Source organism: Gopherus flavomarginatus, chromosome 7, assembly GCF_025201925.1.
Source record: "Gopherus flavomarginatus isolate rGopFla2 chromosome 7, rGopFla2.mat.asm, whole genome shotgun sequence".
Lineage (NCBI taxonomy): Eukaryota > Metazoa > Chordata > Testudines > Testudinidae > Gopherus > Gopherus flavomarginatus.
Genome location: NC_066623.1, coordinates 55,383,181 through 55,406,792, shown reverse-complemented (window position 1 = coordinate 55,406,792; position 23,612 = coordinate 55,383,181). Strand labels below are relative to the sequence as shown.

The 23,612-nt window shown below is 45.5% G+C and overlaps 2 protein-coding genes across 2 annotated transcripts; both read left to right on the top strand.

Moving 5' to 3' along the window:
- Positions 1-6,908: 6,908 nt before the first annotated feature.
- Positions 6,909-8,812, top strand: LOC127055877 (uncharacterized). The gene is made up of 2 exons (XM_050963415.1): positions 6,909-7,294; positions 8,275-8,812. Exons 1-2 carry the CDS (start codon positions 7,114-7,116, stop codon positions 8,766-8,768), a joined length of 675 nt encoding a protein of 224 aa, XP_050819372.1. The 5' UTR covers positions 6,909-7,113; the 3' UTR covers positions 8,769-8,812.
- Positions 8,813-19,272: 10,460 nt separating this feature from the next.
- LOC127055850 (uncharacterized) lies at positions 19,273-21,643 on the top strand. Its single transcript, XM_050963343.1, has 2 exons — positions 19,273-20,059; positions 21,147-21,643. The coding sequence occupies exons 1-2, from the start codon at positions 19,507-19,509 to the stop codon at positions 21,641-21,643; spliced, it is 1,050 nt and encodes a 349-aa protein (XP_050819300.1). The 5' UTR covers positions 19,273-19,506.
- Positions 21,644-23,612: the final 1,969 nt, after the last annotated feature.

The window sequence follows — 23,612 nt, the reverse complement described above, 5'->3', positions numbered from 1 at the left end:
TCTGGTTTGCCAGGCTTTAAGAGATGCAACTCATGTAGAGACACTATACCTATTTGAGATGGGCATTCACTCTGTGTCCACTGCCTAGGTGAGTCGCACATACCACAAAAATGCACTCACTGCCACAATCTAAAAGCCAGAGCCAGGTGAGATAGACATCTCCACCTGAAACTTATCCTCACAGAAAAGTCTCTCCGGCCATCCTCTGACCCCAAACAACAGAACTGCTTGACCAGGGGCTCTCCAGGCACCTTCTCATTGATAGGGCCCTACCAAATTCACGGTCCATTTTGGTCAATTTTACAGTCATAGGCTATTTTAAAAATCATAAATTGAATGATTCCAGCTATTTAAATCTGAAATTTCATCATGTTGTAACTGTAGGGGTCCTGACTCAAAAAGGAGTCATGGGGTGGGGGGTTTGCAAGGTTATTGCAGAAGGGGTTGCGGTATTGCTACCCTTACTTCTGTGCTGCCATAGGTGCTGAGTCAGTGGGTGCTCTGGGGCTGGAGCACCCATGGGAAAAATTAGCTGGTGCTCCACACCCACCAGCAGCCAAGCTGCCCCCCTTCTTGCCTCCTTCTCTCCCTCCCCCAGTTTGCTGCTCTTCCCCCTCCCTCCCAGTGCTTCCTGCTGCCTAACAGCTGTTTGACGGCACCTAGGACTTTCTGGGAGGGAGGGGGAGGAGCAGGGATGTGGCGCACTCAGAGGAGGAGGCAGAGAAGAGGCAGGGCAGACAGGGACTTGTGGGAAGAGTGTGGAATGGGGGCAGGAAGGAGGCAGGGTTAGGGAGGGAAAAGGTGGCGTGGGAACTTTGGGGAAAGGGGTGGAATGTGGGTTGGTGAGGGCGATGCAAGGGCAGGAAGAGACAGTGCAGGGGCGGGACTAGGGGCAGAGTCAAGCACCCACCGGGCAAAGGGGAAGTTTGCACCTATGTGTGCTGCTGCTGGCAATGGTGCTGCCTTCAGAGCTGGGCAGCTAGAGAGCAGCCGATGCTGGCCAGGAATCTAGCTCTGAAGGCAGTGTCCCACCAGCAGCGGCGCAGAAGTAAAGATGGCATGGTATGGTATTGCCACCCTTACTTCTGTGCTGCTTCCTGCAGAACTGGGCCCTCAGTCAGCAGCTGCCACTCTCCAGCCATCCAGCTCTGAAAGCAGCAGCACAGAAGTAAGGGTGGCATGGTATGGTATTGCCACTTCTGCACTGCTGCTGGTGGGGCACTGCCTTTAGAGCTAAGTGCCTGGCCAATAGCCACTGCTCTCCAGATGCTCAGCTCTGAAGGCAGCACAGAAGTGAAGGTTGCTGTCATAGTATAAACCCCCACTCTGAACCTTAGCGTCCAAAAAATGGGGTACCAGCATGAATTCCTCTAAGCGTGATTACCAGCTTAGGACCTGTAGCACTGCCACCAACCAGGAATTCCAGTGCCTGGTACACTTTGGTCCCCCGAAAACCTTGCCCGGGGAACCCCAAGACCCAGACCCTCTGGATCTTAACACAAGGAAAGAAAATCCTTTCCCCCACCGTTGCCTCTCCCAGGCTTCCGCTCCCTGGGTTACCCTGGAAGATCACTGTGATTCAAACTCCTTGAATCTTTAAACAGAGAGGAAAATTCACCTTCCCCTCTCCTTCTCTCTCTTCCTCCCAGACTCTCCCTGAGAGAGACAGTAATCTTAACACAGAGAGAAATTAGCCTCTCTCTCCCCCTTCCCTCCTTTCTCCCCACCAATTCCCTGGTGAATCCAGACCCCGTCCCCTGGGGTCTCACACCAGAATAAAAGAACAATCAGGTTCTTAAACAAGAAACTTTTAATTAAAGAGAGAAAAACAGTAAATATTATCTTTGTAAATTTAAGACGGAATAGGTACAGGGTCTTTCAGCTATAGACACTGGGAATACCCTCCCAGCCTAAGTATACAAGTACAAATTAAAATCCTTTCAGCAAAATACAAATTTGAACTCCTTCCAGCCAAATACACATGTGCAAATAAAGAAAACAAACATAACCTAACTTGCCTTACCTACCTAGTACTCACTTACCCACTATTCTGAACTTATAAGATCCTGTTATCGGAGAGATTGGAGAGAAACCTGGTTGCATGTCTGGTCCCTCTGAGCCCCCAGAGTGAACAACAACCAAAAACTAACAGCACACACAAAAACTTCCCTCCCTCAAGATTTGAAAGTATCCTGTCCCCTGATTGGTCTTCTGGTCAGGTGACAGCCAGGCTCACAGATCTTGTTAACCCTTTACAGACAAAAGAGATATGAAGTATTTCTGTTCTATTAACTCTTACTTATCTGTTTATGACAGTTGCAATACCACAACCTCCTTAAAATAACCTTGTGACCTGCTCCTCCCCCCTCCAAATCACTTTTGCCCCAGGACCCCCAATTTGATAAATGATGTTCTCTCTCATTAAGTCTTTATAGTATAAGATAAAAAGCACACAAAAGACCACATTTCATGGGGGGAGACCAGATTTCACACTCTGTAACACGTTTTTCATGGCTGTGAATTTGGTAGGGCCATACTCACAGGATATAGCAAAAACCCATTTCTCCAAGAAAATGAGGAAATGAGCCATTGTAAAGATAAGGCCTTTATCTGCAACCATTTTGTAAGGCCTGAAGGCTTTAGGCTGTCATCTGCAGCCTGATTAAAAGAGCAGCCGCCATTAGCTGAGAAGCAGGAAGTCACATCCACACATTCCATCTAAATTACATTAAAACAATGTAATATCAGGCTGTTAAGAAGGAGACCCCATTCTAATGGCACCCACTATCACCAGATAAAGAAACAGATCCTAAGATGGTTAAAGAAAACCTAGTTTGATAGCATTGTGTCTGTCAAGAAATCATTTATCAATAGTTGTGGTTGTGAAATCCTGATTTCTTTAATGTTTTGTCATTATGGTCCCCACTTCCCTATTTATCTGTATGATCTTTGTCTGATTCTTTAATTGTTTCTGTCTGTTACATAATTAATTTTACTAGGTGTTGATTAATTAAGATGATGGGGTAGGATTGGTTAAAGAGTTTTGTTACACTATGTTAGGATTGGTTAGTAAAATGTTAGTATAATGATTGGTTAAGGTATAGCTGAAAAGGACTCAAATTTCACTATATAAACTGGGGTCCAAAAGGAATTTCTTTGGGAACCAGCTCCAGGACACAGCCCCAAAGATTGGAGCTGCCAAACCTCAACACTCTGCCAATGTCACCATGCAGAAACTGGAGTCCCCCAGATGGACCTGATCCTGACTGGCCATCAAGTAAAGTTCATCTGTCTAATTGGGAATGGTGAGCACTATATGTGTAATGTGTGCATTCTGTTTTTGATGATTTATTAATAAATAGAAGTTATGTAGTATATTACTGTGTAAGGCTCTTCCACTGGTAAAATGTCCTGCACACCTGCAGAAGTAGTATACATCTGGAGCCCTACATATTGGGAAAGGGTGTGGGTACCTAAATTGCCTAGGTTAGTTACACCCTGAAACCTATAAACTGGGTATGGGTGGCCCTGAGCCCTGTGAATTGGGTACAGGTGAGTGCTTTTTGCCTGGGGCCCTGCGAATTGGGAAAAGGTGGGGGTGCCTAAATTAACTGGGTTACGCCTATGGACTGGGAAAAAGTGGGGTGCCCTAATTTTGTGCAGGTAACACCATCTCCACCCCACAGAGAGAACTGTTGAAAAGAAAATGGTCTCCTCCAAGGTCACTGTCCTTGGTGCCAACCACATTGAGAGTGAGCACCTTTGAGATGCTGGGAACCTCCAGTACCGCCCACCCCAGGACCTCTGCCGGCTAGGTTAAGGAGTTGAGAGGCAAACACAAGCCAGCTTTCTCTTCCCTGGCACTGACAACACCGGTGAAAGTCAGGGGCGGCTTCAGGCACCAGCACAGCAAGTGCGTGCCTGGGGAGGCAACCCACAGGGGCGGCCTGCTGGTCCCTGTGAGGGTGGCAGGCAGGTGGCTTTCATCGGCGTGCCTTCAGGAGGTCTGCTGGTTTGGTGTTATCCACTACATTAAGTTTCTGGCTTGGTAATAGAACTTAACGTTTGGTAAAGAGAATACTCCCTTTTTACATGGCCTTTGTTAAGTAGATGCATAACTGTGGGTTTCTTATTTCCCCAGCTGAATTTGTTTATCAGGGATTGCTATTGATTTAAGACATCCCAAGACAAAAATCAGAAGTGTTTGGAAAAGGAAGTTAATTAAGAATAAGATTAATTTTAAATGCCACAGTTTTGCCTCACCATGAAATTTCATACTTCAACCAGTTTTCTAGATCTGTTTTGATTTTCTTAATCAGAGTATAATTATTTAAGTCTTGCCATCTGTCATAAACGGATAGTTAAGAGTTAATAGAACAGAAGTACTTCATGTCTCTTTTGCCTGTAAGGGTTAACAAGATGAGTGAGCCTGGCTGTCACCTGACCAGAGGACCAATCAGGGGACAGGATACTTTCAAATCTTGAGGGAGGGAAGTTTTTGTGTGTGCTGTTAGAGTTTGGTTGTTGTTCTCTCTGGGTTCTGAGAGTGACCAGATGTGCAGCCAGGTTTCTTTCCAATCTCTCTGATACAGTCTCTTATATGTCCAGAATAGTAAGTACTAGGTAGATAAGGCGAGATAGGCTTATGTTTGTTTCTTTATTTGCAAATGTGTATTTGGCTGGAAGGAGTTCAAATTTGTATTTTGCTGAAAGGATTTTAATTTGTACTTGTATACTTAGGCTGGGAGGATATTCCCAGTGTCTATAGCTGAAAGACCCTATAACATATTCCATCTTAAATTTACAAAGATAATTTTTACTGTTTTTCTTTCTTTAATTAAAAGCTTTTCTTGTTTAAGAACCTGATTGTATTTTTTATTCTGGTGAGACCCCAGGGGACTGGGTCTGGATTCACCAGGGAATTGGTGGGGAGAAAGGAGGGAAGGGGGAGAGAAAGGATAATTTTCTCTCTGTGTTAGGATTACTTTCTCTCTCAGGGAGAGTCTGGGAGGGGGAGAGAGAAGGAGGGGGGAAGGTGAATTTTCCTCTCTGTTTTAAGATTCAAGGAGTTTGAATCACAGTGATCTTCCAGGGTAACCCAGGGAGGGGAAGTCTGGGAGAGGCAACGGTGAGGGAAAGGGTTTACTTTCTTTGTGTTAAGATCCAGAGGGACTGGGTCTTGGGGGTCCTCGGGCAAGGTTTTGGTGGGGGGGACTGGAGTGTAGCAGGCACTGGAATTCCTAGTTGGTGGCAGCGCTACAAGTACTAAGCTGGTAATTGAGCTTAGAGGAATTCATGCTGGTACCCCATCTTTTAGATGCTAAGGTTCAGAGTGGGGGTTTATACCATGACACCATCTTTTAGAAATGTGTATTCCCAGCTATCTTACTGAAGTAGTTACCCATTTGTATTTATCTTTTATATTTTTCTGTATTTCAGAACCCACGCCTACATCCCGTAAATCTGACTTATCATCGTTTACTTTAACTCTGACACTTTGCCATATTATAAGATTTTTTTTCTTGCAATTCTAGTAGTATGTGAGCTGGATTTGTAACAAATGCCATGACACATTCCACATGAAAGCTAATTTGTGTTATTTCCTATTTATATTAGTATTGTTTCTGATTAATTGGGCAAATGACTCCATTACCATGGCAAAAAGAAGGTGATAATGGACATTCTTGGCATGTGCCTATAAAAGGGGGAATTTTTCTGATAGATCTCTATATACTTTTATGGTAGCATATGGATTGGAATATAAGTTGGAAATGCATTTGGTTTAGGACTTAAATTTCAAAATTGCATCTATGGTATCTTTTCAGAACTGCCAGTTCAGTCAGTCAAAAGCTTTATCTTCATCTAGTGGTAAAAAATGATGGATCTCATTAGTAGAGACTGAAGAAGATCAGGAATAAAATTCTGAATGTTGTCAGTTCTCTGTTTAATACAAACCCTATCTGATCTTCTAATACATCTAGGTAACAATTTTCAGGCTATTTGCTCGGACTGAAGCATAAATTTTACATCTTGATTTAATAGGAATATGAGCCTGTAAGACACATCGTTGGATAACTCCTTAGCACGTTTTGCGATAACTACAATTTGTGCACCTCTCCCAGTATACAGGATATTTATTTCCTTTTGATATTTAATTGATGACATCTATTAATTGTCATATTAATTGTGCCCTAAAAAAATAGAGAATTCTGGAGGAAATACATCAGGGCTAATGGCTTGACTATTTTTAACGAACTTAATAACATATAGGACTTCCTCTGGTTTAATATCGTTCTCCATGACATCTAGGTCTCGGTGTTCTAGTTTTGGGACATTAGCTTTAACTAATTATTTCTTTATCAGCTTATGGTCAACTTACTCTAAGGCCTGGTCTACACTACGTGTTTATACTGATTTTAGCAGCGTTAAACCGATTTAACGCCGCACCTGTCCACACTGTGATGCCCTTTAAATCGATATAAAGGGCTCTTTAAATCGGTTTCTGTACTCCTCCTCAATGAGAGGAGTAGCGCTAAAATCGGTATTATTATATCGGATTAGGGTTAGTGTGGCCGCAAATCGATGGTATTTGCCTCCGGGCCGTATCCCACAGTACACTACTGACTGCTCTGGACAGCTATCTGAACTCTGATGCACTGGCCAGGTAGACAGGAAAAGCCCCGCAAACTTTTGAATTTCATTTCCTGTTTGGCCAGCGTGGAGCTCTCATCAGCACAGGTAACAATACAGTCTCCTGAGAACAGAAAAAGAGCTCCAGCATGGACCACACGGGAGGTACTGGATCTGATCGCTATATGGGTAGAGGATTCAGTGTTAACAGAACTCCATTCAAAAAGACGAAATGAAAAAACTTTTGAAAAAATTTCCAAGACCATGAAGGAGAGAGGCCACACCAGGGACTCAGTGCAGTGCAGTGTGAAAGTGAAGGAGCTCAGACAAGCCTACCAGAAAACCACAGAGGCAAACGGAAGGTCTGGGACAGGGCCGAAAACATGCTGCTTCTACGCTGAGCTGCATGCAATTTTAGGGGGCTGTGCCACCACTATCCTCCCCCCGTCCTTGGATTCCGTGGTGGGGGTTGTAATCTCAGCCATGCCTGAGGATTATGTGGACGGGGAAGGTGAGGAGGAGGAAGAGGAGGACGAGCTTGAAGAGAGCACACAGCACTCTGTTAGCCCCAACAGCCAGGAGCTTTTTCTGACCCAGACGGAATTACCGTCCCAGCCCTCCCAAGCCACTAGCCCAAACAGTGAAGCCATGGAAGCGACCTCTGGTGAGTGTACCTTTGGTGAGTGTACTTTTGTAAATATAAAACATGATTTAAAAGCAAGCTTTTTTTAATGATTGATTTGTCCTGAGGGCTTGGGATGCATTCGCAGGCAGTAAAGTTACTGGAACAGTTTGTTAACATGTCTGGGGATGGAGCGGAAATCCTCCAGGGACATCTCCATGAAGCGCTCCTGGAGGTACTCCGAAAGCCTTTGAAGAAGGTTTCTGGGCAAGGCAGCCTTGTTCCGTCCACCATGGTAGGACACTTTACCACGCCATGCATGTAGCAAGTAATCGGGTATCATTGCATGACAAAGCATAGCTGCGTATGGTCCCTGTGATTGCAGGCATTCAAGAAACATCTGTTCTTTATCTCGCTCTGTTATCCTCAGCAGAGTGATATCGTTCATGGTAACCTGGTTGAAATTCAGGAATTTAATTAAGGGGACAGAGATGGCCTTTTTCCTACAGGGGTGTTTGCCTGTTGCTTACAAGAAATCCTTCCTTGCATGTAGCCAAGCAGGGGGAGGGGAGGAAGGATAGCGCTGAGCTTTCTCGCATTTGGCTAGCAGGAATCTTCCCAGCTACCAGCCACGCAGTGGGGGGCGGGGGGAAGGGAGGTGATTAGCAGTGATCTTCCATGATACCAGCCATGCGGTGGGGGGAGGGGGTAAAGCGATCATCCTAGAGAATTGGAGGGGGGTGGGGGTGGCTTCTGTGAATGGAAGTGAAGGCTGCTGAAGCCGAAAGACAATGGCTTACCATGGCCGCATGCAAGCTGAATTCTGATGCCCGGACCTGCATCTGTGAGATCTGTAACACCAGAGCCCAGGCACTCAAACTTAAGATGCAAAATACGACCTTGTAGTGAAATCACATGTGCTGTGTAAGGTGAATAGTGTTGTTCACTGTGAGAGTATAACCATTGTTCTGTAAAATGTATCTTTTTAAATACTTCTCTCCCTTTTTCCCTCCCTCATGCAGCTGCACATTTTTCAAGCCTCCCTACTCCATCCCGAAGGCTAGCTCAGATAAGGGGGAGGAAGAAGAGGACGCGAGACAAAATGTTCTCTGAAATCATGGAAGTAACCTGCAATGAAAGAGCTCATCAGAATCAGTGGAAGGACGTGGTATCAAATTACAGGGAAGATGCCAGTGAACATGAGGACAGGAGAGACGCTCGAGATGAGAGGTGGCGGCAGGAAGATCAGAGGTGTAGGCAGGAAGATCAGCAGTGGCGGAATGAAATGCTGGGGCTGCTGCGTGATCAAACTGACATCCTCCGACGTCTGGTGGAGCTTCAGGAAGAGCAGCGAGGTCACAGAGTGCCACTGCAGCCCCTGTGTCACCACCCTCAGTACTCACCATGTTCCATATCTTCCTCACTCAGACGTGTAAGAACGCATGGGGGAAGGCTTTGTGCACCCACCCACTCCACCCCCGTGGACAGCCCAACCAAAAGGCTGTCATTACATTGAAATGATTTTAGTGGCCTTTTCCTTCCCTCCTATCCTCCTCCGAAACCGCACCCTTGCCAATTCTCTCTCTCTTTTTATAATGAGCTTTTTAATAAAGAATACATGATTTTTTTCCTTCCCTCCTATCCTTCTCCCAAACTGCACCCTTGCCAGTTCTCTCTCTCTTTTTATAATGAGCTTTTTAATAAAGAATACATGATTTTTAAACGATAGTGACTATTTTCTTAAGCAAGCTGTAATCGAAGGGTGAGGGTGGGTTGATTACAGGGAATGAGTCAATCAAGGGGGTGGGGTTCATCAAGAGGAAACAAACACAGCAGTCACACCGTACCCTGGCCCGTGATGAAACTCGTTTTCAAAGCTTCTCTGATGCGCACTGCTTCCCGGTGTTCTCTTCTAATCGCCCTGGTGTCTGGCTGCGCATAATCAGTGGCCAGGTGATTTGCCTCAGCCTCCCACCCCGCCGTAAAGGTCTCCCCCTTACTCTCACAGAGATTGTGGAGCACACAGCAAGCAGCAATAACAAAGGGGACATTGGTTTGGCTGAGGTCTGAGCGAGTCAGTAATGTGCGCCAGCGCGCCTTTAAACGGCCAAATGCACATTCTACCACCATTTTGCACTTGCTCAGCCTGTAATTGAACAGCTCCTGACTACTGTCCAGGCTGCCGGTGTATGGCTCCATGAGCCATGGCATCAAGGGGTAGGCTGGGTCCCCCAGGATAACTACAGGCATTTCAACATCCCCAACTGTTATTTTCTGGTCTGGGAAGTAAGTCCCTTGCTGCAGCCGTTTAAACAGAGCAGTGCTTCTGAAGACACAAGCGTCATGAACCCTTCCTGGCCATCCCACGTGGATGTTGGTGAAACGTCCCTTGTGATCCACCATTGCTTGCAGCACCATTGAAAAGTACCCCTTGCGGTTTACGTACTGGGTAGTCTGGTGTGCCGGTGCCAAGATAGGGATATGGGTTCCATCTATCGCCCCCCCACAGTTAGGGAATCCTATTGCAGCAAAGCCATCCACTATGGCCTGCATGTTTCCTAGAGTCACAACCTTTTGTAGCAGCAGCTTAGTGATTGCTTTGGCTACTTGCATCACAGCAGCCCCCACAGTAGATTTTCCCACTCCAAATTGATTCCCGACTGACCAGTAGCTGTCTGGCGTTGCAAGCTTCCAGAGGGCTATTGCCACTCGCTTCTCCACTGTGAGGGCTGCTCTCATCTTGGTATTATGGCGTTTCAGGGCAGGGGAAAGCAAGTCACAAAGTTCCATGAAAGTGTTCTTACGCATGCAAAAGTTTCGCAGCCACTGGGAATCGTCCCACACCTGCAAAACTATGCAGTCCCACCAGTCTGTGCTTGTTTCTCGGGCCCAAAATCGGCGTTCAATGGGTAGAACCTGCCCCATTATCAGCAGAGGCTCAAAAGCGCAGGGGACCGCGGTTAAGGAGAATTCAGTTTCCATGTCCTCATCACTCTCGTCGCCGCGCTGCCATAGCCGCCTCCTCCTCCTCGCCTGGCTTTGCAGTTCATGGTTCACCATAGACTGCACGAGAATGCGTGAGGTGTTTACAACGTTCACGATCGCGGTGTTGATCTAAGCGGGGTCCATGCTTGCAGTGCTATGGCGTCTGCACAGTTCACCCAGGAAAAAAGGCGCAAAACGGTTGTCTGCTGCTTTCACTTAGGGAGGGGTGAGGCTGTACCCAGAACCACCCGCGACAATGATTTTTGCCCATCAGGCACTGGGCTCTCTAACCAGAATTCCAAGGGGCGGGGTAGACTGCAGGAACTATGGGATAGCTACGGGATAGCTACCCACAGTGCAACGCTCCACAAATCGACGCTAGCCTCGGATCATGGACGCACACCGCCGAATTAATGTACCTAGTGTGGCTGCACGCAATCGACTTTATACTATCTGTTTTATAAAACCGGTTTATGTTAAATCGAATTTATCCCATAGTGTAGACGTACCCTAAGGAGTAAAGCCTCCTATCGAAGTCTGCAAAAGCCTCACCCATTTTGGGCCAGTTCCATTTAATTTGGAGCCTTCCAGACTGGAGATATTATTTTACTTTCTTTTAATGTTATTAGCATATTAGCTAATTATTTATCACTTTCATTACCCTTTTTCATAGTATAACTTTGTGTATCTGATTACCTGGTCGTTTTTTTTCTGTTTCAAGTAAATCTAACTTACTTCTAGTTTTTTCATGTTTAATATATTTTCTGTGATTGATTTTGTCTGGTGTAACTTTAAATTGTTCAACCTTCTTGACCAATGTTTGCATTTCTTTTTTGAGATAGGATTATTTATTAAGCTGCCCGTAATCACTACTTGGAAGGCATCCTATAGAATCTGGTCTGCAGTTTTCTTTAAATTATTGCTTAGTTTCCTGTCTGATATCTTAAATTCTTTTCTGGTCATACAGAAGTGGGATATTTTATCCCCATCTTTTCACTGTAGGTTTGTCTTCCCAGTTTCTAATAAGAAGCCAAACTGGAATGTGAGCTAACCAGAGATGCAGCCTTGCTGTGCTGATGTTCCTGTATTAAGTAAAGATCTAAGGCAGTGTTTCTCAAACTGGAGTCTCTGCTTTGTAGGGAAAGCCCCTGGTGGGCCAGGCTGGTTTGTTTACCTGCCCTGTCTGCAGGTCTGGCTGATCAGGGCTCCCATTGGCCACGGTTAGCCACTGCAGGCCAATGGGAGCTGCTGGAAGATCTTTAGATTTTGGAGATCTAAACTCAGAAATTAGCTCACAAAAATCTTCCTTAGTGATAGGGATCGCTGTTAGGGTGGCCAATACTTCCAGGAACGGCGTGGCTCTATCCCCACTGGAATGACCTCACCTGCAAGCTCACAGGGCAGAGCAGCATGCTCTTCAAAATGGCATACACCATCCGATACTGTTGGTTTTACCAGATGGGGACAAACCACCCAAAAAGAGGACTGTCTGGTTTAAAATTGGATGAATGGCCTGCCTATCCCTGTTTTCTGCTCCCTTCCTTCGGAGGGATTTGGTCCTGGCAGCTGCAATCTTGGATTTTTCCATCTCAGATGTTCTGCAGTCTCACTGCCTTGTGAGTTCCTTTTCTGGAAATACTGATATAAGCAGAGTCAGAATAAGCTCTACCCTGACATCTGGTGGTGTCAGGGTAGAGCTGTGGAAAAGGATTTCAGGGGCTGATCTCATTTGCATGGACACACCCACCCTGCCTAGCATGATAGGACTGCTTGCCCAGATGGTCACTTTAGCTGCTGTGGGATACCTAGTTTCTTTGTTATTGGGGCAGGAGTAAAAAAGTACTGTTACCCTGGTTAGGTGAATCAAGGACAGTAGAACTGTACTTGGCATTTTATGACTGAGGGACTCAGCTAAGTAGAACTTGCTAGGCAAGGGACATGGGTTCCAAAACCCAGTGAATTGAAAGAGGTTGGGGGAAAGTATCTGTAGGTGTTAAAATGGTCTTGTTTCTGAGGGCCTTAAGTACCATTGTGACCCATTTTTTCCACTGTGTAATAACAGTTAATTTTGATTCTATTAGGAATCTTATTATATGCTGTAAGATTGAAATCACTGATACCTAGGTCCAATGCTTAGACCTACTCGGGACTAGTGGTTGTGAGTGTGCCAGCACTGAGGCTCTCCTGTTAACAGTTGAAATCACTGAGAGCTATGTTAGGGGTGGGGGCTGAAGACATAGTTGTGAGTGGCTAGGAGGATGGCTGGCAGAGAGGAGTGGCTTGTGGTGAAGACTGCAGCAGAACTCGATGGAGAGGCATAGCAATCAGTCATGACCCCTTCTACCTAGGCTGGGAGGTAAACTCTGCAGATTAACTCCTGCACTTGGGGGGGCGGAGGCTGTACTGACCAAGGACAAAAACTGTGGATGGGGTGACTTTTGGGTTACTGGACTCAAGAACCAAAGGGAAAGGACACTGCCCAATCTGCTTGGGGGTGGGTCTTCTGGTTCATAGTTGGTGTTTATAAATCCTAGTTGTGGGGTTTTCCCAATTTAATGCTGAGTTGTTTACCTCATGTTGTTAAAGATTTTTGCTACACCAAGACTCTGTGCTTGCCTCTTTGAGGCACCCAGGGATGTGTATGTAGTTTTCCTAGGTCACTGGGTGAGGGCTCGAGCCAGTTTTGCATTGTATTGTTGAAAGGGAACCCCTATGTATTAAACCCTGCCCTTGCTGCTGTCAACCCTGCCTGGCAGAAGAGTTACACTTCTTCAGATTGTTCTCTTTACATAGAGTACCCATCTAAGAATTAGGAGAGGCTTCCTGGGAAGTCATGGGGGCTGAAGAGCAGCAGTGTCCACTAATTGTGCCATCTTCAACATGGAGCTAAAGGCCAAATCAGCCATTCAGCTCCAGTGATGTCACTTCCCTGTTCTCTTCAATTTAAAACAGAAAAGTAAATAATGTTACATGTAAAAGTCAGAGCTTGTCAAAGATAAGAGAATGTATACTGCAGGAATGGGAGATAGTCAATTATAATTCAGAAATTTCTGCATTCAGAACTGAAATTAAACCTTTGTGATGTAAAATGGGGTGAATAGCTCAGTGGTTTAAGCATTGGCCTGCTAAACCCAGGGCTGTGAGCTCAATCCTTGAAGGGGCCACTTAAGAATCAGGGGCAAAATCAGTACTTGGTCCTGCTCTAGTGAAGGCAGGGTTCTGGACTCAATGACCCTTCAGGGTCCCTTCCAGCTCTGAGATAGGTGTATCTCCATATATTATAATTAATAAAACATGGCAACTTTTTAACTGCATAATAACTAAAGATAGTAAGTGAATAGTATTGTCAGTTGTAACATAAGGGGGAAATCTTAGGCAAGCAGAAAGCTTTTATCCATGTTGGAATCTGGCCAGGACACTGGGACTGGTAAGCAGAATCTGATAAAATAAGTAAGGAATTCACCATACAGTTGTAACCTCCACAAGTCATCTAAAAACCACATAAAGAAACTTTTGACAAAACATACTTCAGCCAAAGAGGATCATCTTGTAAATAGCTTACCAAACATAAACTGCAGCTATACATTTATTTTGTTTCTTTTCTGGTTATAGTCTCAAAACTCTTCAAAAAATGAGACTAGGGTTGTTTTAAAACCAGGGTAGGCAAACTGGCTCACATGCCAAAGGCAGCACTTAAGCTGGTTTTCAGTGGCATTCACACTGTCTGGGTCCTGGCCACCAGTCTGGAGGGTTCTGCATTTTAATTTAATTTTAAATGAAGCTTCTTAAACATTTTAAAAACCTTATTGACTTTTACATACAATAGTTTAGTTATATATTATAGACTTATAGAAAGAGACCTTCTAAAAATGTTAATGTATTACTGGCACGCGAAACCTTAAATTAGAGTGAATAAATGAAGACTTGGCACACCACTTCTGAAAGGTTGCTGACTCCAATTTAACTCTGCTGAAGACAGTAGAATTATACCAGGGATTAATTTGACCCTTTATCTTAATTTTCTTAAGGGAACTGAAGACTGTTTCTTAGAAGATATTTTTGTGGGGTTTCCTGTCTGATGTCATCACAAACTAAGCTACAGCTGCATGGAACTAAAAATTCACTGGGGATAACATCAACCAAGAAAAACATGAGATAAGCAACTTGTCATAGCAACATTTTTACTACTGGTGTAAAAATATTTGACTTCATACAGTTAAGACAGAGTCCTGCTTTTATTTATCAGTAGGGCTCCATGTTTATTATGGAGGTCACATAAGTCACAGATTCCGTGACTTTCTGCGACCTCCATGACTTCTGCAGGAGCCAATGTGGCTGACCTCAGGGCTGTCCAAGCAGATGGCCTTGGGGCCAGCGGCTCAGATGACCCTGGGGACAGTCACACTGGCCGCTGCTGGAGTGGCTCTGCAGCCAGCCGCTCAGGCAGCCCCACAGGCAGCTGCACCTGCCGCTGCTTTGGCGGCCCTGGGCAGCTGGGCCCACAAACCGCCTGAGCAGTGGTCCTGGGGATCCAAGAGCAACTGCAGCTCCCAGCAGTGGTCCTGAGCAGCTGGAGCAGCAGCTGGCCCCAGGGCTCCCTCCCCTCCTGGCGGCAGCTGGAGCAGCTGCTGGTCCCCTGGGGCTCTCTCTCCCACCAGCAGCAGGCCCCCCATGGCTCCCCCTCCCAACTGGTGCCGCAGGCTCCTCCCCCACTAAGATTCAATCATGGGTATTTTTAATAAAAGTCATAGAGAGGTCACAGGCCGTGATTTTTTGTTTCTTGCCCATGACCTGTCCGTGACTTTTACTAAAAATACCTGTGATTAAATCATAGCCTTAGTTATCAGCATACTCTGCACTAGCATAGAAGGTGAAGACAAATTCCATTGGGAACATTATTTAGGGAGCATTTATATTGGTGTTATAATTGCTTTCAAGTACATGTTTGGACAATGCAGTGTGTCTAGTGGTTAAAACAGGAGACTGAATTTGGAGATCTAGCTTTCATTCCTCATTTTCCCAGTACTTTCTTTATGAACTTGAGCAATTCACTTATCTTCACATTATAGCTAGAATACTGAGACACAGAGAGGTTAACACCTACCTCACGTGGGCCAAGGGTGTGTGATAATTACAAAATGTTATGGGACTCCTAACTCAACGCTTGACAGAAAATTTCAAAAAAATAAATAAAAGATAAACTTTTTTTAAAATCTGCATTTCTAATAGTTTGGTTAAATTGTAAGTATCCAGATCTCAAAGTGCCTCTTACATGGAGGTTATTTCTCCCTAAGAGAGTCCTATGATATGCTGATTAGAGAGAGTTAGTAGGTTTAAATTGGAGATTATATTTTATAATTGGTATTACAGTGGCACCTATAGGCCCAGACTTTGGCTAGGCACTGTACAAACAAAGTGAAGATAGCCCATGCCCCAGAGAGCTTGCAATCTAAATAGATAAGACAAACAAATGGTGGGAGAGAAAGTAGACAAAATGGGGAAGTGATTTGCCCAAGATCACACAACAGGTAAGTGTGAAAGCTTGGAATAGAACCTGTACTCTTTCTCCTAGACCAGTGGTTCTCAAACTTTTTTTATCGTAGACCGCTTGAAAATTGCTGAGGGTCTCAGCGGACCACTTAATGATCTTTCCAAATGTTGTTTATACCGTTAGATAACTATTGTAAAGCACTTTTATCCAAAGTGATATATAAAAAAAACCTTAATTGTTAACTTTTTTTGTTCTATAAATAAAAGCGCACAACTCATATTTTAATATCAGTAGTCATACCTTTCTAATGCAATGGATGTGCCCTCTCTCCCCTGCTGCGGCAGTCCCCAAGCTGGGGCTGGGAAGGAGGGGGTTCTCTCTCCGACCACAGAGCTGAGTCTGTGAAGAAGGGACATCTCTCCCCACAGCCACAGCCCTGGAGCTGGGGAAAGTCGCCTCTTTCTCTGGGTGCCACAGCCTTGCATGTTCCAAATTCCCCCCACCCCTTCTTCTCACCCCACTGCCCCCTCCCACATACCCCCTATTCCCCGCCAAGGCCACCACCTCACTGTACATGTGTGTCTTCTCCAGGGTCCAGGCACCTAATTTGTGGAGCCACACCTGCGCGTCTCCACTAATTAGGTGAGTGGCCCTTCATTCTCTCATGTGCGGCCACCCAGGCATGCACTTTAGAGGGAACTATCTGCAGACCACCTGAATGGAGTGCACCTTAGAGGGACTACAGTTTGAGAACCTCTATCCTAGACTTTACTGTCTCATGCATACAATGAGGAATCTGCTATAGAGGACCCTCTTTGAAAAATGTAACTTTTGTTAATAAAATAATAATGGATTGTTAAATTAAATTTAGGCTTGGTATCATGTGTATATGCAGAGCAGCTGCAATTAATCCTTAAAGTTAAGACTGTCATAATCCTTTATAGTCACCATCCAATGATACTCGTCTTGAGCTAAAGGAAATGGTGTTAATGCAAAGCATGAAGAAATAATTTTACAAGAGAGGAAGACAGAACAGACTGTAACATAAGCATTACTGGATGAAGGGAAAGAAAAAGAAAGGGTGCATACTTCATGCTAGTAGGATATGGAGAAAAGGAAATGTTTCATAATAAACCAGAGAACTAAAGTGCAAGTACTAGCAGTTTGCAACATGAAGAGGCAGCAGCATGTAGCACTTGGCGTAGGCATTCAGGTTCATTGGCTAATATGCTGTAGTTACTTCAGCAGAGGGCACCAGGAGAATAATTGAGCGTGTTAAGTCTACTATGACTTACTGTTAGACCACCTAATATTAAACAAAACTTTGACATTCTTGGTGTTGCAGCCCTTCATTCTTTTGTGCTATGACTTCTTGGATGGGTTTTTTTGTTTTTGTGGGGGTTTTTTGGTTTGTCATGACTACAGGGGAATTTTCACTGCGGAATGACATAGGATATACCTTCATGGACCAAGAGTGCTGGAGAACAAGTTGGATCAAGAATTAAAACAGTGCACATCACTAATGTCTAGGCAACCAGACAGGCAGGACCAGCTTTAGATTTTGTGGCACTTAATAAGAAGAAATGTGGGATCCCTGAAAGATGACAATGTGTAACATCTGAAGTGATGGAGTGTGGCAGTTAGATGGGTTGGATTGCTTCTAGTTAGCAGGTGTAGGAGGGTTTTAGCAACTGAGGATATGGTGTATGACTGTACACTTGATACAGCCCTAGGGCCAGCCTGGAAGGGTGGTCTAAATCATTATTTAATAACTATAGTAATACTTCATACATCTAACACCTTCCATCTCAGAATTACAAAATACATCATACATTTTTAATCATTCATAATATACATGAGAAGTAAGTATTATCTTGATTTTACAGATCATGAAACTGAGGCACAGAGAGTAAATGAGTGATATATACTCTAGGCCCGACAGTCATTTACACGCCCCTGTACACTGCCGGAATGGTGAAAAGGGGCTTTAGTGTAAATGAGAAACAAACCCTATATCTAGAGAGAGATTGAGCTAGGAAGAAGAAAAACTAGATTGGAATATTGTAAAAGGGGGACTCACCACTGAAGTACCTTCTTGTGGCTGGGTGTGGCATAGTGACTTGCTTCACATCTGGGATCCCCTGCTGATAGCTGCTCTGGTGTTCTACAGTCCACCTCTTCCAATAACTTGGTCCTCCATGCATGCCACGATTTAAGTCCACCCCTTCTGGGGTAACAAAGGCCAACAAACCAATGTCCAATACCTTGTATCAAGTTTTAGCAACAAACCTGCTCTTTGTGGTCCTCATTCCCTTTTGTCAAAGGTCTCTGTCACTCTTCTTTCCTTCTCCAGCCTCACGCCAACATATCAGTGGCTTGTAGGGGGAACCTAGGCCTTCTTACACCAGGGTTCCAGCCCATGGACCCTATAACCAGAAGCCAAGTTGTTCAAGAGTTGTTTCATCCAACTTTGCTGTTGCATCCCCGGACTTCTTCCTATGCAGTCTCTCTCAAGCCTTCTTCCCCACAACCTCTCTAAGTTCACCCTTCTCTCAGGGCCTTCCCCTGAAATTCCCTAACACAGTGGTTTTCAACCTGTGGTCCATGGATCCCTGGGATAATCTCTCTCCTAATCTCCTAGCAGACATTTCTAGTCAGGACAGATCCCTGGCTTATTCTCTCTGTTGGGCTTTCTCACTGGTATCTCTATCTCATTCCATTCACTATAGACACTCTCCCAGAAGCCCCCTTTCTTTATCTTTGTTTACTTTGTGCACAACGGTGTCATCGTAAGAGGTTACAACCACCATTTTCTTCATTCATCTTGTGCGCCTGTTTAAAAAAAAAATCCTTGTACTCATTCTAGTATCCTTAAGGACGCACAGCAAGGCTTTTTTAGCACTATTCGATTTTTCTGACATTCTCACTAGTCCCCTTAGGGGGGAAATCTTTGACTCTAAGCCAACAAATATTTTTATAAAGGAACTTTCTTACCATAGGACAATACCATAGAAGATGATCAACAGTTTCTTAGGGTTTGTACACATTACTCAGGCCATCCTTTTGTATTTTTAATAAGCTTAACTTTTCATTTAATGTATGATGACCAGCTAATACTCTAAAAATTACTACTTCACTTTTTCTATCATGACTGTGGAGTATATTATTATCTGTGATTTTTTTAGCATGTATCATAAAACCTTCATCCTTTTGTTTCCTTAGTCTATAGTTCTCGCTATTCCTCTGCAAGTTCCTTCATGACCACACTTTTAAATTCTTGTCTGTTAAGGATATACCCCTTTCTGCTTTGACCTTTCTCTGTTTATAGTCCTCTGCCACGCCTCCTGAACTGGGCTTTGCCTTTAGTTAAGCCTGGCTTTCCCTGCAGGTGCAGCCTGGTATGTTAATTGGCCTCTTAGGCCTGGTCCACACTACAGCGTTAAATCGATTTAAACAGCGTTAAATCGATTTAACGCTGTACACGTCCACACTACAAGGCAGTTTAAATTGATTTTAAGGGCTCTTAAAATCGATTTCTGTACTCCTGCCCAATGAGAGGAGTAACCCTAAAATCGATATTACTAAATCGATTTAGGGTTAGTGTGGACGGAAATCGAAGTTATTGGCCTCCGGGAGGTATCCCACAGTGCACCAGTGGCCGCTCTGGACAGGTAAATGAACTCTACTGCACTGGCCAGGTATACAGGAAAAGCCCCGCGAACTTTTGAATTGCATTTCCTGTTTGGCCAGCGTGGAGCTCTCAGCAGCACAGGTAACAATGCAGTCTCCTGAGAATAGGAAAAGAGCTCCAGCGTGGACCACACAGGAGTTATTGGATCTGATCACTGTATGGGGAGAAGATTCTGTGCTATCAGAACTGTGTTCCAGAAGACGAAATGAAAAAACTTTTGAAAAAATTTCTAATGCCATGAGGCAGAGAGGCCATAACAGGGACTCAGTGCAGTGCAGAGTTAAAGTGAAGGAGCTCAGACAAGCCTACCAGAAAACCAAAGCAGCAAATGGCAGATCCGGATCTGGGCCAAAAACATGCCGCTTCTACGCTGAGCTGCATACAATTTTAGGGGGCTGCGCCACGACAAGCCCCCCCTTGTCTGTGGATTCCGAGGTGGGGGTAATAATCTCACCCATGGCTGAGGATTCAGCGGAGGGGGAAGATGAAGAGGAGGAGGAGGAGGAGGACTACCTTGCTGAAAGCACACAGCACTCCATTCTCCCCAACAGCCAGGAGCTTTTCGTGACCCAGACAGAATTAAACTCCCAGCCCTCCCAAGCCACTAGCCCAGACAGTGAAGCCATGGAAGCGACCTCTGGTGAATGTATCTTTGTAAATATAAAACATAGTTTAAAAGCAAGCGTTTTTTAATGATTGATTTGCCATGAGGGCTTGCATGCATTAGCTGGCATTAAAGTTACTGGAAAAGTCTGTTAACATGTCTGGGGATGGAGTGGAAATCCTCCAGGGACATCTCTATGAAGCACTCCTGGAGGTACCCCAAAAGCCTTTTCAGAAGGTTTCTGGGCAGGGCAGCCTTATTCCGTCCACCATGGTACGAAACTTTACCACGCCATGCCTGGAGCATGTAATCGGGTATCATTGCATGACAAAGCCTAGCTGCATATGGTCCCGGGGATTGCTGGCATTCAAGAAGCATAATTTCTTTCTCTCTGTCTGTAATCCTCAGGAGAGTGATATCGTTCATGGTCACATGGTAAAAATTAATGTATTTTATTAAGGGGACAGAGATGACCATTCCTACGGTGATGCTTTCGTGCTGCTTAAAAGAAATCCTTCCCTTGCAGGTAGCCATGCGGGGGGAAGGGAAAAAGCTGCCCATTCCTACGGGGAGGTGTCTTTAATGGCGCTGAGCTTTTTAGCATTTGGCCAGCAGGAATTTTCCCTGCTAATAGCCACGCGGGGGGGGAGGGGAAGGGGAAGGGGAGAGGGTTTCAGTGATCTGCCATTATGGCAGACATGCGGAGTGGGGGGGAACACAATTCACAGTATTTCCTCTGCTGCTCCTTCTGAAGGCATAAGAAAAAAAGCAAAAGATGTGCTTTTTAGCAGTTGGCTGGCCAGCAGAAATTTTACCTGCTAATAGCCACGCGGAGGGGGGGAGGGTGCAGGGGGAAGGGAGAGGGTGATCTGCCATTTTAGATGTAGGCCTTACCATGACCGCCTGCAAGCTGAATTGTAATCCCCGGACCTGCGTCTGTGTTGATCTGTTACACCACAGCCGCAGGCACTAAATACTAAAAGAATCCAAATGCGACCTTGTAGTGAAGTGACATGTCCTACGTACGGTGAATAGTGTAGTTCACTGTGAAAGAGTATAACCATTGTTCTGTGAAATGTATCTCTTATGATCCTTCTATCACTCTTTTCCCCCACTCATGCAGCTGCAAATTTTTCAAGCCTCCCTACTCCAGCCCGAAGGCTAGCTCAGATAAGGAGGAGGAAGAAGAGGACACGAGATGAAATGTTCACAGAAATCATGGCAGTAACCCACAATGAAAGAGCTCATCTGGGGGAGTGGAAGGACGTGGTAGCAAACTACAGGAAAGATGCCAGTGAACGTGAGGACAGGAGGGATGCTCAAGATGAGATGTGGTGGCAGGAAGATCAGAGGTGTAGGCAGCAAGATCAGCAGTGGCGGGATGCAATGCTGCAGCTGCTGAGCGATCAAACTGACATCCTCCGAAGTCTGGTGGAAGAGCTGCGGGGTCACAGAGTGCCACTCCAGCCCATGTTTAACCTCTCTCAGTACTCACCATGTTCCATATCTTCCACACCCAGACGTGTAAGAACGCGTGGGGGAAGGCTTTCTGCACCCGCCCACTGCACCCCCCGTGGACAGTCCAACCAAAAGGCTGTCATTACATTGAAATGTCCTTAATGGCCTTTTTCTTCCCTCCTATCCTCCTCCCAAACCACTCCCGGGGTACCTTGTTATTTCTCTTACTCTTCTTATAATTACATGCTTTTCAAAGCAAGTGGGAGGGTGGGTTGGTTACAGGGAATGACTTTATTTCCATAAGCAAGCTGTAATGGAAGGGGGGGTAGGTTGCTTGCAGCAGGAGTCAATACAGGGGGGAGGTTCATGAAGGGGAAAGAAACACAGCAGTCACACCGTACCCTGGCCCATGATGAAACTCGTTTTCAAGGCTTCCTTAATGGTCTTTTTCTTCCCTCCTATCCTCCTCCCAAACCACTCCTGGGGTACCTTGTTATTTCTCTTACTCTTTTTATAATTACATGCTTTTTAAAGCAAGTGGGAGGGTGGACTGCTTACAGGGAATGACTTTTTATAAAGAATACAAGGTTTTTAAATGATAGTAACTTTATTTCCATAAGCAAGCTGTAATGGAAGGGGGGGGGGCAGGTTGCTTGCAGCAGGAGTCAAAACGGGGGAGGTTCATGAAGGGGAAACAAACACAGCAGTCACACCGTACCCTGGCCCATGATGAAACTCGTTTTCAAGGCTTCTCTGATTCGCACCGCTTCCTGGTGTGATCTTCTAATCGCCCTGGTGTCTGGCTGCGCGTAATCAGTGGCCAGGTGATTTGCCTCAGCCTCCCACCCCGCCATAAAGGTCTCCCCCTTACTCTCACAGAGATTGTGGAGCACACAGCAAGCAGCAATAACAAAGGGGACATTGGTTTGGCTGAGGTCTGAGCGACTAAGTAAAGTTCTCCAGCGCCCTTTTAGACGGCCAAATGCACATTCTACCACCATTCTGCACTTGCTCAGCCTGTAGTTAAACAGCTCCTGACCACTGTCCAGGCTGCCTGTGTATGGCTTCATGAGCCATGGCATCAAGGGGTAGGCTGGGTCCCCCAGGATAACTACAGGCATTTCAACATCCCCAACTGTTATTTTCTGGTCTGGGAAGTAAGTCCCTTGCTGCAGCCGTTTAAACAGAGTAGTGCTTCTGAAGACACGAGTGTCATAAACCCTTCCTGGCCATCCCACGTGGATGTTTGTGAAACGTCCCTTGTGATCCACCAGTGCTTGCAGCACCATTGAAAAGTACCCCTTGTGGTTTATGTACTGGGTGCCCTGGTGCTCCGGTGCCAAGATAGGGATATGGGTTCCATCTATGGGCCCCCCACAGTTAGGGAATCCCATTGCAGCAAAGCCATCCACTATGACCTGCACTTTTCTCAGAGTCACAATTTTTCGTAGCAGCAGCTTAATGATTGCTTTGGCTACTTGCAACACAGCAGCCCCCACAGTAGATTTTCCCACTCCAAATTGATTCCCGACTGACTGGTAGCTGTCTGGCGTTGCAAGCTTCCAGAGGGCTCTTGCCACTTGCTTCTCCCCTGGGAGGGCTGCTCTCATCCTGGTATTATTGCGTTTCAGGACTGGGAAAGCAAGTCACAAAGTTCAAAGAAAGTGCTCTTACGCATGCGAAAGTTCTGCAGCCACTGGGAATCGTCCCACACCTGCAAAACTATGCGGTCCCACCAGTCTGTGCTTGTTTCCCGGGACCAAAATCGGCGAGCAATGGGTAGAACCTCCTCCATTACCAGCAGGAGCTCCAAAGCGCAGGGGCCTGCGGTTAGGGAGAAATCAGTCTCCAGGTCCTCATCACTCTCGTCGCCGCGCTGCCGTAGCTGCCTCCTCCTCTCCTGTGTTTGCAGTTCATGGTTCACCATAGACAGCACGAGAATGCGTGAGCTGTTTACAACGTCCACGATCGTGCTACTGATCAGAGCAGGGTCCATGCTTGCTGTGCTATGGCGTTTGCTCTTAGTTCACCCAGTAAAAAACGCGCGAAATGGCTGTCTGCTGCTTTCAGGAAGGGAGGGGGTGAGGCTGTACCCAGAACCACCCACGACAGTGATTTTTGCCCCATCAGG

Bases quoted from the DNA above. Each gene is read 5' to 3' on its own strand.
- LOC127055850 (XM_050963343.1), top strand. From the start codon at position 19,507: ATGCAGTCTCCTGAGAATAGGAAAAGAGCTCCAGCGTGGACCACACAG. The intron at 20,060-21,146 runs GTGAATGTATCT...CCACTCATGCAG, and splicing joins AGCCATGGAAGCGACCTCTG to CTGCAAATTTTTCAAGCCTC.
- LOC127055877 (XM_050963415.1), top strand. From the start codon at position 7,114: ATGCCTGAGGATTATGTGGACGGGGAAGGTGAGGAGGAGGAAGAGGAG. The intron at 7,295-8,274 runs GTGAGTGTACCT...TCCCTCATGCAG, and splicing joins AGCCATGGAAGCGACCTCTG to CTGCACATTTTTCAAGCCTC.